At 48.5% G+C, this 18,133-nt stretch overlaps 2 protein-coding genes across 2 annotated transcripts in view; both read left to right on the top strand.

The window, feature by feature from the left end:
- The window catches only part of LOC140418750 (uncharacterized), a 58,910-nt gene extending 56,479 nt beyond the window's left edge, over window positions 1–2,431 (top strand). Inside the window, exon 3 of the mRNA XM_072502356.1 lies at window positions 1,251–2,431. Within this exon, the coding sequence (XP_072358457.1) occupies window positions 1,251–2,023 (773 nt within the window). The 3' untranslated portion in view covers window positions 2,024–2,431. The remainder of the gene's footprint in view (window positions 1–1,250) is intronic.
- Window positions 1–18,133, top strand: part of LOC140418749 (uncharacterized) — a 346,993-nt gene that overhangs the window by 28,888 nt on the left and 299,972 nt on the right. The gene's annotated exons all lie outside the window — the stretch shown is intronic.

Below are 18,133 nucleotides of genomic sequence, written 5' to 3' on the forward strand. Positions count from 1 at the left end.
GCCTACTTCTCCTATTTCTTCGGATGTTATGATCTCTTGGTTGAGAACAGGAAACAGTGAGTATTAATCTGTCGACCAGCATGAATTAGCACCTTCAGAAGGATAGGGAGTGTGTATATTAGATAGAGCAGAGTGAGAACGGAGGGAGGTAGAGTGAGTGTGTGCATGTGTGGAAATGAACAGCTTTGGACAGGAAAGTGGTCGGACACACTGGCCTACGCCTCACTGACTGCCAGGTGGAGACTTCTGCGAGGCTGAAAGTTGGCAATGCTGCCCAGGGCCTCCGAGTGGCTCTCAGACCTGATCGAGTTCCTGAAACTGGAACAAAAATATTCTCGATAAGGGGGTCCAAGGAGAGATTCCACGACAAGTGGAAGAAGTTCACAAACCTCTTCGCAGACCTGTTCACAACCAGCAACTAACTTGGGGGGGGGGGGGGATAGGAAGGGGTGGCAGGAAGCGTGGGGCAGGTAAGAAACGGGGAGGAAGGCCACTCACAGGAGGGGTCACACATCCCTCTCACACAAGTCAAACCGGATAGGTGGACCGTCCAAAACTCAAGGGGAGAAATAGGACCCCCCCCCCCCCCACTCCCTCCACCCGTGTCCCTCCACCCCCAGCAAAATGAAAGTAATCGGAAATAACGCAAACAATCCTGGCAGTAACTTTAAATACTGATGTAAAGTTGTGTATAATTCTTATTATTAAACACAAAGTCCGAATAAGAACACCTTTAAAAAAAACTGGTTAAAACACACTAATGTAACAAAGGTAGGGAATGATAGCACTGGGACGACTGTCACAGACACGGTGGCAGCATGTGATACCTGTATTGACATTGTTATCGGTTTGGTTAGTATTATTGTTTTTATGTTGTTCTGCAATGTTTTGATATTAAATGCAAAATTCCAATGAAGATATTTGTTTTAAAAAGGAAATGTATAGTTTTGGGGGAACGAGAGAGGAAAGCATGTTCCACAGCAACTAGAATTGTTAGTTCTGAATTTCTGAGCTGTACTGACAGTGATGAGATTTGTAAACTCCTTTAACAGGGTATTCAAAGGGGAGGACTTGCAGCAAGAAATCTCAAACCAAATTTCACATCGAGATCTGACAGTCACTCGATTCGTTAGGACGGGGAAAACCATTGGCTATTTTACCATCAGTGTGACGGGAAAAGCACCGAGTCACGGACACCAGCACCATGGGGAAACCGTGGAAATGTGGGGATTGTGGAAAGGAATTCACTTTTCCATCTGCGCTGGAAACTCATCGACGCACTCACACCGGGGAGAGACCGTTCACCTGCTCAGTGTGTGGGAAGAGATTTAGATCTTCATCCAACCTGCAGACACACCAGCAAGTTCACACTGGGGAGAGACCATTCACCTGCTCCAAGTGTGAGAAAGGATTCAGAGATTCATCCTGCCTGCTGGCACACCAGCGCGTTCACACCGGAGAGAAGCCATTTACCTGCTCAGTGTGTGGGAAGAGATTTACTAATTCATCTGACTTGTTGAGACACCAGCGAGTTCACTCTGGGGAGAGACCATTCACCTGCTCCAAGTGTGGGAAAGGATTCAGAGATTCATTCTGCCTGCTGAGGCACCAGCGAGTTCACACCGGGGAGAAGCCGTTTACCTGCTGTGTGTGTGGGGAGGGATTCACTACTTCATCTGACTTGTTGAGACACCAGCGAGTTCACACTGGAGAGAAGCCATTCACCTGCTCCATGTGTGGGAAAGGATTCAGAGATTCATACAGCCTGCTGACTCACCAGCGCGTTCACACCGGGGACAAGCCGTTTACCTGTTCAGTGTGTAGGAAAGGATTCGGAGATGCATCCGACCTGCGAACACACCAGCAAGTTCACATCGGGGAGAAGCCATTTACTGCTCCATGTCTGGGAAAGGATTCTGAGATTCATCCCACCTGCTCTCTTACCAGTGATTTCACACTGGGGAAATTTCATTCACCTGCTCCATGTCTGGGAAAGGAATCAGAGCTTCATCCAACCAGCTGACTCACAGGGGAGTTCACTCGTGGGAGAGACCATTTACTGTGCTCTGTGTGTGGGAAAGGATTCAGAGATTCATCCAGCCTGCTCACACACCGGTGAGTTCACAATGGGGAGAGATCATTTACCTGTTCTAACTGTGGGAAGGGATTCACTCAGTCATCCCACCTGCTGAGACCCCAGCGAGTTCACAAGTTGGGGTTGGATTCTGCCGTTTTTACTGAACCATGTTCAGTCTGACAGTGGGTGAAGTGGGAGGTCGGAGGGTTTCCCTCTGGACTGGCCGGTCTTCCAATTACCATTCCAGTGGACTGATTCTCTTCGAGCGAAGGCACATTTCCACTGCAATGGTCTGCAAAGGCAGATATGGTACATTAATTTTATCCTGTTTAGTAAATAGTCTTTTTCCTACCACGACAGGTGCCTTGTCTTGTTTTTCATCCATCCTCATTCCGAGTGTTGGTCACACACTGAACAATCTTTCTCCACTGATTTCTCCGCTGCTCTCACTTCCCTGTCCCATTGAGAGGCCAGTCTACATTCTTTTTTTTTTTTAATTTTTAAAATAAATTTAGAGTACCCGATTCATTTTTTCCAATTAAGGGGCAATTTAGCGTGGCCAATCCATCTACCCTGCACATCTTCGGCTTGTGGGGTGAAACCCACGCAGACACAGGGAGAATGTGCAACATCCACACGGACAGTGACGCAGAGCCGGGATTGAACCTGGGACCTCGGTGCCAGTCCACATTCTGCTATTATCCACCCAGGCCATCTTGGGCCTTGCTTGTACACAGTTTCCAGGTGCCTGGCATTACCTCTTTTTCCAAACACTCCCTTCCTATTGACAACACATGTCCAAAATCCGTGAGCTTCCTCGATATCATTGCCTCAAACAGGTTCCTCTGAACACCAGCTTTCTCCAGCACCCACTCATTCGCCCACTTTGCCGTCCGTGACACACGGAATATCCGTTTGAGTCCTTACATTTCAAACACTTTTATTGGAGCCTCGTCGCTCTTCTTGATGATGCAGATTTCAATGAACAAAGAAATGTACAGCACAGGAACAGGCCCGTCGGCCCTCCAAGCCCGTGCCAACCATGCTGCCCGACTAAACTACAATCTTCTACACTTCCTGGGTCCGTATCCCTCTATTCCCATCCTATTCATGTATTTGTCAAGATGCCCCTTAAATGTCACTATCGTCCCTGTTTCCACCACCTCCTCCGGCATCAAGTTTCAGGCACCCACTACCCTCTGCGTAAAAAAAACTTGCCTCGTACATCTCCTCTAAACCTTGCCCCTCGCACTTTAAACCTATGCCCCCTAGTAATTGACCCCTCTACCCTGGGAAAAAGCCTCTGACTATCCACTCTGTCTATACCCCTCATAATTTTGTATACTTCTATCAGGTCACCCCTCAACCTCTGTCGTTCCAGTGAAAACAAACTGAGTTTATTCAACCTCTCCTCATAGCTAATGCCCTCCATACCAGGCAACATTCTGGTAAATCTCTTCTGCACCCTCTCTAAAGCCTCCACATCCTTCTGGTAGTGTGGCGACCAGAATTGAACACGATACTCCAAGTGTGGCCTAACTAAGGTTCTGTAAAGCTGCAACATGACTTGCCGATTCTTATACTCAAGCTTTCACAGCCGCACATTGTCACAGGCCACACAAGGGCTTTCAGAAGATGAATGTTCATTGTAACCCAGATGCTGCGACTGCTCCACACTCTTTATATGAGATCATAACACCATGGCCCTTAGTTCTGGCCTGAATTTATTTGGTAGACTCTGTTTCTACCATTACAGGCAGATCTCAAATAAATACATTTGTCTCTGTTCCATTGAGTCTACAGCACAGGGCCAGGCTGGTCAGAGCAATTGGTCTGTATCAGTATTTATGCAACACAATGTCAACAATACATAATACATTTCCCCTTTTTACTCTTTTGAGCAACAGACTATGGGTCAAAGTAACAAATCAAACAATTGAATTAAGTGAGTTGGAGAAGCCCTTTAAAGAGACAACAAAAATCTAAACCCCCCGAAGGATAGTTACAAACTTCAAATCATGCTGTGGTTCTGGGGGAAATGAAGAGCTGCAACCCCCGCGGTGCCCACCGATCATGGAAATTCTCAGTTGTGCCGGCAGACACCACGTGCTCTCTCTCCAGGGACACCCGGCTGTGAACATAGCCGTGGAAGAGGGGCGACACCACCCCCCAGCCTAAACCTGTTAATGGCCAATTTGGCCAGGCTCAGAGTTCCACCTTCTCACCACTCACTGGCTGAAGAGGTTTCTCATCAAATCCCGATTAGATTGGCTCATCAGGCCTCAGCATTTCTTGCTGGGTGCAACCTGCCCTTTCAGACATCATTCTGGCATACTCTCCTGCTTCTTCTCCGGGCCTTCTCGATCCATCTTATAATATGGAGACATTAGCTCAACAATCCTATGAAGTAGACTTTAGTCTAGTCTCGTGTCACCGAACTGAAATCCAGTCTTTCTCTGACACATTATTCTTAATGTCATCACGGACAGGTTAAGAGTGGAAAAAGTCAACTGTTAAGCAGTAATGATGTGGCGATGCCGGCGTTGGACTGGGGTGAGCACAGTAAGAAATCTTACGACACCAGGTTAAAGTCCAACAGGTTTGAACAGTTTGGTCTATGGGGACAAAAATCACTTGTTCACCCTAACCTGTTGAGACCCCAATGAGTTCACATCTCACTGTCGTCACTGTTGTCAATCACACCCAGGACAGAACTGTGGTGGAGGGCCCGTACTATGTAGGTGCTGTATCAATTGACTTCATATATTTGTTACGTTGGCCCAATATTACCAGTCACAATCGGTTCGCAAAGCATGATTTATATCCCAATATAGATTTCAATGACGGGTTAATCACCCAACATGCACTGCAGCTGAGAATGTGCGCGATCCACATTACACAACTTCGCACATGCGCAGAGTCCGGCTGTGACTGGAGCGGACTCAACCCTGTGAAAGAACACCCCACTCAGGTCCACCCCACCCAACGTGCACATCCTTGGAGATGAAGGGGCAATTTAGCATGGCCGATCCACCTAACCTGCACGTCTTTGAACTGTGTGAGGAAACCGGAGCACCCGGAGGAAACCCAAACAGACACGGGGAGAACGTGCAGTCTCCGCACTGTCACCCATCTGAAATGGGTGACCCCTTATTTTGCAACAGTGACCCCCTTGTTCCAGATTCTCCCACAAGAGGAAACATCCTCTCCACATCCACCCTGTCAAAACCCCTCAGGATCTTATATCGTCCAATCCAGGTTTTACCCAAAACTTTAAATCTGTGTCTCGACTGCTTGTACGATCAGTGAATGGAAACAGAGTTTCCTTGTCCACCTGATCGAAACCTGGCATAATCCTGTGTCCCTGAATCAAATCTCCCCTCAACCTCCTTTGCTTCCTGAAGAGTGGTGACCAGAGCTTTATAAAGATTCGTAGAATAGAATTAGAACCATAGAATTCCTACAGTGCAGAAAGAGGCCATTCGGCCCATCGAGTCTGCACAGACCCTCCAAAACGGCACCCCACTCAGGACCACTCCTCCACCCTATCCCCGTAACCCGATCTAACGTTTGGACACTCAGGGGAAATCTTTTAGAATGGCCAATCCACCTAACCTGGACGTCTTTGGACTATGGGAGAAAACTGGAACACCCGGAACCCGGAAGGAACCCACTTAGACACGCGGAGGAAGTGCAAACTCCACACAGTCACCCAAGGCCGGAATCGAACCCCCTCCCTTAGATCTCCAGTCAGCCTCTCTTCGAATGAAAAGAGCCCCAGTTTCTCTAATCTCTCCTGGTAACTAAAGCCTCTCTTCCCTGGGATCATCTCAGTGAATCTCTTCTACACCTCTCCATGGCCTTGACATTCTTCCTGGTGTAAGATCCCCAAAACCTGACCTAATATTCCAACTGCAGCCTCACCAATGATTTGTACAGATTTACATGACCTCTGTCCTTTTTGTACTCCACACCCAGAATTATAAAACTTTGGATCCATTGTGAATTTTAAACACTTTATCAACTTGTCCTCCCACACTTGAAAGTTTGTGTATCTGAAACTCCTTTTAGGGTTTTGGAGACATTAACATAACATGGCTGAAATACATTGACATCCAATGTCTGATATAATGTGTGTTATGGGACAGAGAAGTTTAATCTGAATTAGAAACTCAAGCAGGCTCTTCACTGCAGACAGGTCACCGTGGAAATGCTGATCAGACATTCCATTCCACAGAATCGACTCATTGGAAACTCGAATCGGATCGGGTGGGGCGGGGGGGGGTGGGGGGGGGGGGGGGGGGGGGCGAGGACAGAGTTGTCTGTTATTAACAGATATTCACCATAAACCTAAACCAGAGTGAATAATGGAACAGATTAAATTCTAATGTGTGATGTTTATAGCTACAGTAATGGAATTATCAGAAATAATAGAATTAACAGGCAGGGTAGTTTAGGGAGAATGAGGAAATTACTGAAGAAACGTAACTGCTGGGAACCAGAGAATGTGTCCTTGTAAATCACAGATTAGAGAAATTCCTGCTGTCTTTTCCTCACTTGCTGCATCAACTGTGTTCCGTACTGGCCCCAAACCTCAGGAAGATACATTGCACTTGGTAACAGTCCAGTACAGATTGACCATGATGAAGTGAGGCTGGTGAACTGAGTGACTCCCTTCCCACACACGGAGAACATTAACGGTCACTCCTCAGTGTGAACAGGTTGATGAATCTCCAGGTCTGATTAAATCCATTCCACAATCCCCAGATTTCCAAGATTTCTCCCCAGTGTGACTACATATCGTTCGAAAGGTCAGATAATCGGCTAAAACATCATCTACATTCAGACCACGTGAACTGTTTCTCCACACATTGAACAGGGCTCTTTGCTTCCATGGTTAAAGGCTGATGATGTTCATGGCCATGGAGGGATTTGACAACATGAATGCAAATTTTATAATGGAGGCATTGCTCAGTCAGAGCCAGTGTAGGTCAGTGAGCACAGGGGTGATGGTGAACAGGACTTGGTGTGAGAAAACACACAGTCAGCAGAGTTTTGGATGATCTCCCATTTCCATGTGGGGTGAACGTGAGAGGCTGGACAGGAATGTATTGGAATCAAGTCTAAAGGTAACAGGGGCATGGATGAGGTTTCAGCAGCAGCTGGTGTGGGAGCGGACAGGTGACATTATGGAGACTGAAATATCTGGTATTAGTGATGGTGTGGAGATGGGGTCAGAAACTCATCTTGGGGTCAAATCTGACACGGAGATTGTGCAGAGTGTGGTTCAGCCTCAGACAGTTCCCAGGGAGAGGGATGGACTCGGGAGTTCGGGAACGGAATTTCTAATGGTGACTGAAGGCAATGGCTTTGGTCTTCCCAATTTTTAATTGGAGGAAATTTCTGCTCATCCAGTACCGGATGTGGAATAAGCAGTTTGATCATTCAGTAACAGTGGAGGAATGGAGAGGGGTGAGGTAGAGCTGAGTGTTGTCAGTGTACATGTGAAAACTAACATGGTGCTTTTGGATGATGTCACCTCGTGGCAGCATTTAAACGGTCTCGCGTCAATGTGAACTCTTTGATGGGACACCTAATCCCGAGAACATTTAAAGCACTTCCTGCATTTTAAAGGTCTCTCATCATTGTGAATCTGCTGGTGTGTCAGCAGTTGGGATGAATGAGTGAATCCCTTCCCACACTCGGGGCAGGTGACAGGCTTCTCCCCACTGTGAATGTGTCGATGGGTTGCCAGGTCAGATGGGTAATTGAACGCTTTGCCACAGTCCCACATTTCCATGGTTTCTCCTGACTGTGAACTGTGCTTTTTCCTTCCATGTTCAAAATCTGATGGTATTTAGGTTACGATCAGTTACATGACTGTCAGATTTTGATGTGGTGCTTGGTTGGAGTTTCCCAATTGCACATCCTTCCCTGCTGATACCCTGTGAAATTGAGTTAAAACAGAAAAAAGGGAGTGAGAGAGATCCCACAAAAACACAAAGGCAGGTTGTGAAATGGAGCTGAATGAATCTGGTAACTTGTGGGGCCGGCACTGGGAAAAAGTGACCACGAAAACTGTTGAACCTTTTGTGAAAAGTGAACTAGTTTGTTAATGTCCTTCAGGGAAGGGAACCTACCACCCGGTCTGAGCCCACACAAGACTCGGGCCTTTGCAAGAACACACGAAATAGGAGCAGAAGTAGACCATTCGGCCCTTCGAACCTGCTCTGCCATTGAACACATTTGTGGCTGATCTCAGTCTTCAATTCCACTTTCCCGTTAGCTCTCTATGTCCTTTGACTTCCTGAGAGACCAAAAGTCTCACCATCTCAGCCTTATATATATTCACTGATGGTCACAGTAACTTCATTGCAGTGTTAATGTAAGCCTACTTGTGACAATAATGATTATTAACATCCACAGCCCGCTGGGCTAGAGAATTTAATATGAGAAACAGAGTGAGAGAGAAAGAGAGTGAGTAGTGGGGGAGAGAGAAAATCAAAAAGATTGATGGAAAGGGAGAGAGTGAGAAAGGAGTGAGGGTAACAGCAAGCAATGGACCAACAACTGAATCACAATTTGACAGAACCCTTAACCTCCACCACCTGGATGGAGCAGGACAGCAGATGTATGTGAACATCACCACCTGCAAGTTCCTTTCCAAGACACACACTGTTGAACTTGCCTGACATCCAGGGCTGGATGAGCAGAACTTTCCTATATTTAAATATTGACAAGACTGAACCCATTCCCTTTCATCCCCGCTACAAACTCCAGTCCCTTGCCACCAATTCCATCCCTGTCCAATGTCTGAGGCTGAAGCAGACTGTTCACAACCCTGGTGAAATATTTCACCCCTCGATGAGCTCTTGACCACATATCCACACTGTCACCAAGATTGCCAATTTCCACCTCAGGAACACAGCTCGACTCCACCTTTGTCTCTGTTCATCTGCTGCAGAAACCATCATCCATTCTTCTGTTACCACTTAACCAAATTATTCCAACGCACTCGCAACCGGACTGCAACATTAAACAAACCCCTCCATCCCATCCCAAACTCTGCTACCCATGTGCTTGCTCACACCAGCCCCTGTGCCCACTGATCTGCAAATGCTTCCTTTTAAAAGGCACAAAGAAGTTTAAATTTCTCATTCTTTTCTTCCATGGTAATGATCATCCTGATCACTGTAATCTCCTCCACACACACCCCTTTGAGATCTCTGCACTCATTTAATTCCAGCCACTTGAGAATTCCTGATTTTAATCTCTCCACCATTACTGAGTTGCCAAGGCCTCAATTTCAGGAATTTCCTCCTTAAAACTCTCCGACTCTCTGACTCAATTTCCTCCATTAAGATTCTCCTTAAAATCTAATATCTCCTCATGCGGCTCAGTGTCAATTGTTATTTTGTAACGTTTCTCTGAAAGTCTTAAAAGTTATATTCTGTTCAAGTCACAATATAAATTCGAATTATTGTCACTGCCCTCGGCATATATTCTGCCCCATAAATAAGAATTTGTAACTCAGAGGGAAAGTCTGTCATGAAGACACATTTCAAAAATGTTGCCCCCAACAATGATGACGACTGAGCCTGCGCTCTGTTGCTCGTGCCCCAATAAATATGGTGGGTGCGCGTGCGCACTACTGCCAGTGAGCCAAATAACGAGGGCGCATGCGCACCGCTGCCAGTCCCAAATAAAGATGGCGGGTGCACAGGCTCGTCTGTAACAAAGCTGCAGCCTCCGCTTAGATCCCCAGGTACCGGTGGTTTATTTTGTCAGATGTTCAGTTTATATAACATGTTTACGAAGCGTGCCTAACAACCCGCATGATCCAGCTCTCCCTCCGTCCCGCCATTCCCACCTTCACGGATTGTGGATCCGAGAAAGAACTTTTTCTGCGTCGCCATTAATCACAGTGCGCATGCTTCACTCGGCCCAGTCCCGCCCCTAATTCACTCCGATTGGCTGGAGGACTAGTCACTTCCGCCCCCCCTCCAGGACCCGTCCACTCTTCTATTGGTCGCGCGATGCTGTCAACCATTGTCCGGGCATTATGAGGGGTCAGGTGAGAGGTCAGTGTTGGGGGCGGGGTTTACAAATCCCGAGTGCGGCCCCAGAGCTGAACAATGAACATTCTCCACTCTCACTGTCCGCCACTTCCGGCTTCTCCACAAACAACCTCACAGAGACCAGGGGGGGGAGATACTGACCCAGTGACCATGTCACTTCATTAGTCACCCAGAGAGACAGGAAAATGTTCTGGGGACATTACATTAATAAAATCTGGAATTTAAAGTTAGTCTCAGTGATGGTGACTGAGGGTCCCTGAGAAAATCTCCAATGTCATTGGATTAGGTCAAAAAGGCAGAAAGTAGGAAACTAGTTAGTTTAAAGCCTGTTGTTGGGAAACTGTTGGAATCCATTATTGAGGAAGTAATAACTGGACATTTGGAGAGTCAAACTGCAATCCATCAGAGTCAGCGTGGTTTTGTGAAGGGTATATCGTGTTTGACTCATTTCTTGCAGTTCTTGGAAGATGTAACAAGCCAAGTGGATAATGGGGTCCTGTCGATGTATTTTGACTCCCAGAATACATTTGATAAAGTGTCACATAGAAGGTAATAATAAAGGTAAAATCCCACGGGGTTGAGAGATATTAGCTTGGATAGAGGATTGGCTAACCAACAGACAACAGAGAGTGGGGTTAGATTTATTGACACATGCACTGAAGAAAAATGTTTTTACCCAGAGGGTGGTGAGGGTCTGTAATGCACTGCCTCGGAGGGTGGTAGAGACGGTTGTCTCACATCCTCTAAAAAAGCACCTGGATGAAGACTGGCACATCATAACATTAAAGGCTATGAGCCAAGTGCTGGCAAATGGGATTAGGTAGGTGGGTCAAGTTTATCATGTGTTAGTGCAAACTTGATGGACCGAAGGGCCTCTCCTGCACTGTGAAATAAATGAAATGAAAATTGCTTATTGTCACAAGTAGGCTTCAAATGAAGTTACTGTGAAAAGCCCCTAGTCGCCACATTCTGGCGCTTGTTCGGGGAGGCTGGTACGGAAATTGAACCGTGCTGCTGGCCTGCCCAGTGTGCTAAACCAGCCCCTCTGTGTTGCTGATGATACAAAGTTCGGTGGCCTCACAGACAGCATAGATGATTGCATTATATTGCAAGAAGATATTGACAGACAAGGTCAATGGGCAAGATTGTGGTAATGTAAACATGTGTGAGGTTATCTGTTTGGAACCAAAAAAGGATAGAACTGAGTACTTTCTAAATGGAAAGATGTTAAGTATAGTGGATGTCCAAAGAGATTTGGGGTTCATAGAATCTATGGCACGGAGACCGGCCCTTCAGCCCAAACCGGTCCATGCCAACCAAAAAGCTCATCTAGGTCAATCCCATTTGCCTGCATTTGGCCCATATCCCTCTGAACCTTTCCGAACCATGTATCTGTCCAAATGCCTTTACAATCTTGTCAATGTCCCTGCCTCAACTACTTCCTCCGGCAGCTCATTCCGTACCATCCTCTGTGTAAACCATTGCTCCTTAGGTTCCCATTAATTCTTTCCCCTCTGAACTTAAACCAAAGCCCTCTAGTTCTCGATTCCCCAACCCTGAGAAAAAGACTGAGTGTATTCACCCTGTCCACGCCTCTCATGATCTTATACATCTCGATAAGATCACCCCTCAGTCTCCTACGCTCCAAAGATAAAGGTCCTGGCCTGTCCAATCTCTCCCTATAACTCAGTCCCTTGAGTCCTGGCAACATCCTTGTAAATCTCTTCTTCACTCTCTCCAGTTTAATAACATCTTTCCCATAGCAAAGCAGCCAAAACTGAACACAATACTCCAGGTGCGACCTCACCAACGTCCTGTACAACTGCAACATAACTTCCCAACTTTTATACTCAGTGCCCTGACTGATGAAGGTCAGCACGCCAAAAGCCTTCTTCAGAGAATTTATAGTGCAGAAGGAGGCTATTCGGCCCATCGAGCCTGCACCGGCCCTTACAAAAAGCACCCTACTCAAACCCACTTATCTACCCTATCCCCGTAACCCAGTAACTCCCACTTAACCTTTTTTTTTGGACACTAAGGGCAATTTAGCAAGGCCAGTCCACCGAACCCGCACATCTTTAGACTGTGGGAGGAAACCAGGGAACACACGCAGACACGGGGAGAACGTGCATACTCCGCACAGACAGTGAACCAGCTGGGAATCGAACGGGGGTCCCTGGAGCTGTGAAGCAACTGTGCTAACCACTGTGCTACCGTGCTGCCCTATCTACCTGTGACTCCACCTTTAGAGAACCGTGCAACTGAACTCCAAGATCCTTCTGTTCCATGATACGCCCTCAGGCCTTACCATTCACTGTGAAAGTCCGACCTTGATTTCTGAAATGCAACTCCTCACACTGATCTGTATTGAATTCCATTTGCCATTTCTCGGCCCACTTCCCCAGCTGATCAAGTGCCTGCTGCAATTTTTGATAACCTTCCTCACTGCCGCCAAGACCACCTATTTTAGTGTCATCTGCAAACTTACTGATCATGTCTTGTACATTCTCATCCAAATCGTTGATTATAGATATAAACAGCAATCTCCTAGTTACTGATCTCCGAGTTACTCCCTATTTAGTTAATTACTCAAGTTTGTCAAATTTAGAACAGATTCCCAATCAGCCAATCAGCTTTACTCTGAGGTAAGTTATTTATATTTACTGTTCAAAGCTTCTCCTCCCCGGATTCGGGCCAAATCCGCTCCCTGCCGAATAGGCCGTGAATCCCTGAGGTAAGTTATTTATTTATTTTTTTATAAATGTTTTATTGAAAATTTTTTCCCAAACAACAATTTTTCCCCTCTTACAAAGCAAACGCAACAATAACAATACAGAAATTTTAAACAATACACAAGTAACAAAACCCCTTTATCTTTGACCTAAACTAAACCCCCCCTCTCCCCCCCCCCCCCCCCCCCCCTCCCCCTGGGTTGCTGCTGCTGGTCATCTGTCTTCCCTCTAACGTTCCCCTAGGTAGTCGAGAAATGGCTGCCACCGCCTGGTGAACCCTTGAGCCGATCCTCTCAGGGCAAACTTTATCTGCTCCAGTTTAATGAACCCCGCCATATCATTTACCCAGGCCTCCAGTCCGGGGGGTTTCGCCTCCTTCCACATGAGTAGGATCCTGCGCCGGGCTACTAGGGACGCAAAGGCCACAACGTCGGCCTCTTTCGCCTCCTGCACTCCCGGCTCTTCCGCAACTCCAAATAGAGCTAACCCCCAGCCTGGTTTGACCCGGGCCTTCACCACCCGCGAAATCACTCCCGTCACTCCCTTCCAATACCCTTCCAGTGCCGGGCATGCCCAAAACATATGTGCGTGGTTTGCCGGGCTCCCGCCACACCTCCCACATTTGTCCTCCACTCCAAAGAACCTGCTCAATCTTGCTCCCGTTATGTGTGCTCTATGTAGCACCTTAAATTGAATCAGGCTAAGCCTGGCGCATGAGGAAGAGGAATTTACCCTGCTTAGGGCATCAGCCCACATACCCTCCTCTATCTCCTCCCCTAGTTCTTCTTCCCACTTTCCTTTTAGTTCGCCCACCGACTCCTCCCCCTCTTCCCTCATCTCTCGGTAAATCTCTGACACCTTGCCCTCTCCGACCCACACCCCTGAAAGCACCCTGTCCTGTATCCCCTGTGTCGGGAGCAATGGAAATTCCCTCACCTGTTGTCTAGTAAATGCCCTCACCTGCATATATCTCAAGAAATTTCCCCGGGGCAACTTATACTTTTCCTCCAATGCTCCCAAGCTCGCAAAAGTCCCATCTATAAATAAATCTCCCACCCTCCTAATTCCCAACTGGAACCAGCTCTGAAATCCTCCATCCATTCTTCCTGGGGCGAACCTATGGTTGTTCCTGATTGGGGACCCCACCAGGGCTCCCCGCACCCCTCTCTGTCGCCTCCACTGTCCCCAGATATTCAATGTTGCCGCCACCACCGGGTTCGTGGTAAACTTTTTAGGTGAGATCGGTAGCGGCGCCGTCACCAGCGCCTCTAAACTCGTCCCTTTACAGGACTTTCTCTCCAGTCTTTCCCACGCCGCTCCCTCACCCTCCATCATCCATTTACGTATCATTGCCACATTGGCGGCCCAATAGTAATCGCCCAAGTTCGGTAGTGCCAATCCTCCTCTGTCCCTACTACGCTGAAGGAACCCCCTCCTTACTCTCGGAACTTTCCCTGCCCACACGAAGCTCGTGATGCTCCTGTCTATTTTATTAAAAAAGGTCTTAGTGATTAGTATAGGGAGACATTGAAATACAAATAAGAACCTCGGGAGGACCATCATCTTAATTGCTTGCACCCTGCCCGCCAGCGATAGAGGCTGCATGTCCCACCTCTTGAAGTCCTCCTCCATTTGTTCTACCAACCGTGTCAGATTAAGTCTGTGCAAGGTTCCCCAGCTCCTAGCGATCTGAATCCCCATGTATCGGAAGTTTCTTTCCACTTTCCTTAGAGGCAAGCCTTCTATCTCTCTACTCTGGTCCCCTGGATGTATCACAAATAATTCACTCTTTCCCATGTTTAGCCTATACCCCGAGAAATCCCCGAACCCCCTCAAAATTCGCATAACCTCTATCATTCCCCCCGCTGGGTCCGACACGTATAACAATAGGTCATCCGCATATAACGAGACTCGGTGTTCTTCTCCCCCTCTAATCACCCCTCTCCATTTCCTGGAGTCTCTCAACGCCATGGCCAGAGGTTCAATTGCCAACGCGAACAACAATGGAGACAGCGGGCATCCCTGTCTTGTTCCCCTATATAGTCGGAAATACTCCGATCTATGTCGACCTGTAACTACGCTTGCCGTTGGAGCCCCATAAAGAAGTCTAACCCAGCTAATAAACCCGTTCCCAAACCCAAACCTCCTTAACACTTCCCATAAATACTCCCACTCCACCCTATCAAATGCCTTCTCTGCGTCCATTGCCGCCACTATCTCTGCCTCCCCCTCCACTGGGGGCATCATTATCACCCCTAATAGTCGTCGCACGTTAACATTCAGTTGTCTCCCTTTTACGAACCCTGTCTGATCTTCGTGCACCACCCCCGGGACACAGTCCTCTATCCTCGATGCCAGTACCTTTGCCAACAATTTGGCGTCCACATTCAACAATGAAATGGGTCTATAGGACCCGCACTGCAACGGATCTTTATCCCTCTTCAAAATTAACGATATCGTCGCCACCGACATCGTCGGGGGTAGCGTCCCCCCTTTCCTGGCCTCATTGAACGTCCTCACCATCAACGGGGCCAACAAGTCCACATATTTTCTGTAATACTCCACCGGGAACCCGTCTGGTCCTGGGGCCTTCCCTGCTTGCATGCTTCCCAGTCCCTTAATAACCTCGTCCACCCCAATCGGTGCCCCCAGGCCTACCACCCCCCGCTCCTCCACTTTCGGGAACCTCAATTGGTCCAGGAACTGCCGCATCCCCTCCTCTCCCTCTGGGGGTTGAGACCTATACAGTTCCTCATAGAAGGTCTTGAACACCTCATTTATCTTTCCTGCCCTTCGCACCGTGTCTCCCCTTTCGTCTCTAATTCCTCCTATTTCCCTCGCTGCTGCCCTCTTTCGCAATTGATGAGCCAACAGGCGACTCGCCTTTTCCCCATATTCATACCTCCTCCCCTGTGCCTTCCTCCACAGTACCTCCGCCTTTCTGGTGGTCAGAAGGTCAAATTTCGTCTGGAGTCGTCTCCTCTCCCTGTACAATTCCTCCTCCGGGGTCTCTGCAAATTCCCTATCCACCCTTAAAATCTCCCCCAGTAATCTTTCCCTTTCCTTGGCCTCTGTTTTCCTTTTGTGGGCCCCAATGGAGATCAGCTCTCCTCTGACCACCGCTTTTAGTGCTTCCCATACCACTCCCACAGGGACCTCGCCGTCGTCATTGACCTCCAGGTATCTCTCAATACACCCCCGCACTCTTGCACACACTCCCTCATCCGCCATCAGTCCCACATCTAATCGCCAGAGTGTTCTCTGCTCCCTTTCCTCTCCTAATTCCAGGTCCACCCAATGTGGGGCATGATCCGAAACCGCTATGGCTGAGTACTCAGCTTCTTCCACCCTAGAGATCAACGACCTTCCCAAAACAAAAAAATCTATCCGGGAGTACACTTTATGGACATGGGAGAAGAAGGAATACTCCCTAGCCCTAGGTCTAAGAAATCGCCATGGATCCACTCCCCCCATTTGGTCCATAAACCCCTTAAGTACCTTGGCCGCTGCCGGCCTTCTTCCGGTCCTTGAGCTGGATCTATCTAGCCCCGGGTCCAGCACCGTATTAAAGTCCCCTCCTAAAATCAAGTTTCCTACCTCCAGGTCCGGTATACGCCCCAGCATCCGTCTCATAAATCCCGCATCGTCCCAGTTTGGGGCATACACGTTAACCAACACGACCTCCATTCCCTCCAGCCTGCCACTCACCATTACATATCTACCTCCGCTATCTGCTACAATGTTCTTTGCTTCAAATGCGACCTGTTTCCCCACCAAAATGGCCACCCCTCTATTCTTTGCGTCCAGTCCTGAGTGGAACACCTGTCCCACCCATCCTTTCCTTAGCCTAACTTGGTCCGCCACCTTTAGGTGCGTCTCTTGGAGCATAACCACGTCTGCCCTTAGTCCTTTCAAATGCGCGAGCACTCGGGCCCTTTTTATCGGTCCGTTCAGGCCTCTCACGTTCCACGTGATCAGCCTCACTAGGGGGCTACCTGCCCCCCTCCCGTGTCGACTAGCCATTACCTTCTCTAGGCCAGTCCCATATCCCGCCTCCGCGCTCCCGCTCGCTCCCCCAGCGTCGCACACCATCCCCGCCCACCCACTCTTTAGCCATTTCCTTTTGGATTTCCGCAGCAGCAACCCAGTTGTCCCCCCCCCCCCTTCTCCCTCCCTCCTCCCCTCCCCGCTAGATCTCTTTCTAGCTTGATTGCTCCCCCCATATTACTTCCGTAAGTCAGCTGACTTCAACTGACCCCGGCTACTCCTGCTCACTCCTCGACCTCCCCATGTGGGGAACTCCCATCCGCCTTGCGCCTGTCTTCCCGCCTTATTCTTTCTGGTGCGGGAACATCCCTTTACCTGACCCGCCTCTTATGGCGCAGCTCCCTTTCCCCTCCCCCTCCCCTTCCCCATTCTCCAACTATGTCCCGTCTTTCCCCCCTCACCGGCGCCCACATTTCCCCAATGTCTCCCCCCTTCCCTGTTTACTTCTCAATTAACTTCCACCGTAACATTATCAATAACATTTCCTGCAGCATCAGTCCCTCAGTTCCGATCCAATTTCTCTTCTTTGATGAAGGTCCATGCTTCCTCCGCCGTCTCGAAATAATGGTGTCTCTCCTGATACGTGACCCATAGTCTTGCCGGCTGCAGCATCCCGAACTTCACCTTCCTTTTATGCAACACCTCTTTGGCTCGGTTGAAGCTCGCCCTCCTTCTCGCCACCTCCGCACTCCAATCCTGGTATACCCGTACCACTGCATTCTCCCATCTGCTACTCCGCACCTTTTTAGCCCATCTCAGGACCTCTTCTCTATCCTTAAGGCGGTAAATCGCACGATTATCGCCCTGGGTGGTTCTCCCGCTTTTGGTCTTCTCGCCGGAATCCGATTTGCCCACTCCACCTCCAAGGGGCCCGTAGGGGCCTCAGCACCCATCAGTGAGCTCAGCATCGTACTTGCGTACGCTCCACAGTCCACTCCTTCCACACCCTCAGGGAGACCCAGTATCCGAAGGTTCTTCCTTCGCGCTCCATTTTCTAGGGCTTCGATCCTTTCAGTACACTTTTTATGAAGTGCCTCGTGCGTCTGTGTCTTAACCGCCAGGCCCAGGATCTCGTCCTCAATATCTGTCACCTTCTGCTCCACCACACGGAGCTCTGTCTCCTGGGTCTTTAATGTCTCCTTGAGCCCCTCAATTGCCTGTAGCAACGGGGTCAGCACCTCCCTCTTCAGCAGCTCCAC

Source organism: Scyliorhinus torazame, chromosome 5 (assembly GCF_047496885.1).
Source record: "Scyliorhinus torazame isolate Kashiwa2021f chromosome 5, sScyTor2.1, whole genome shotgun sequence".
Lineage (NCBI taxonomy): Eukaryota > Metazoa > Chordata > Chondrichthyes > Carcharhiniformes > Scyliorhinidae > Scyliorhinus > Scyliorhinus torazame.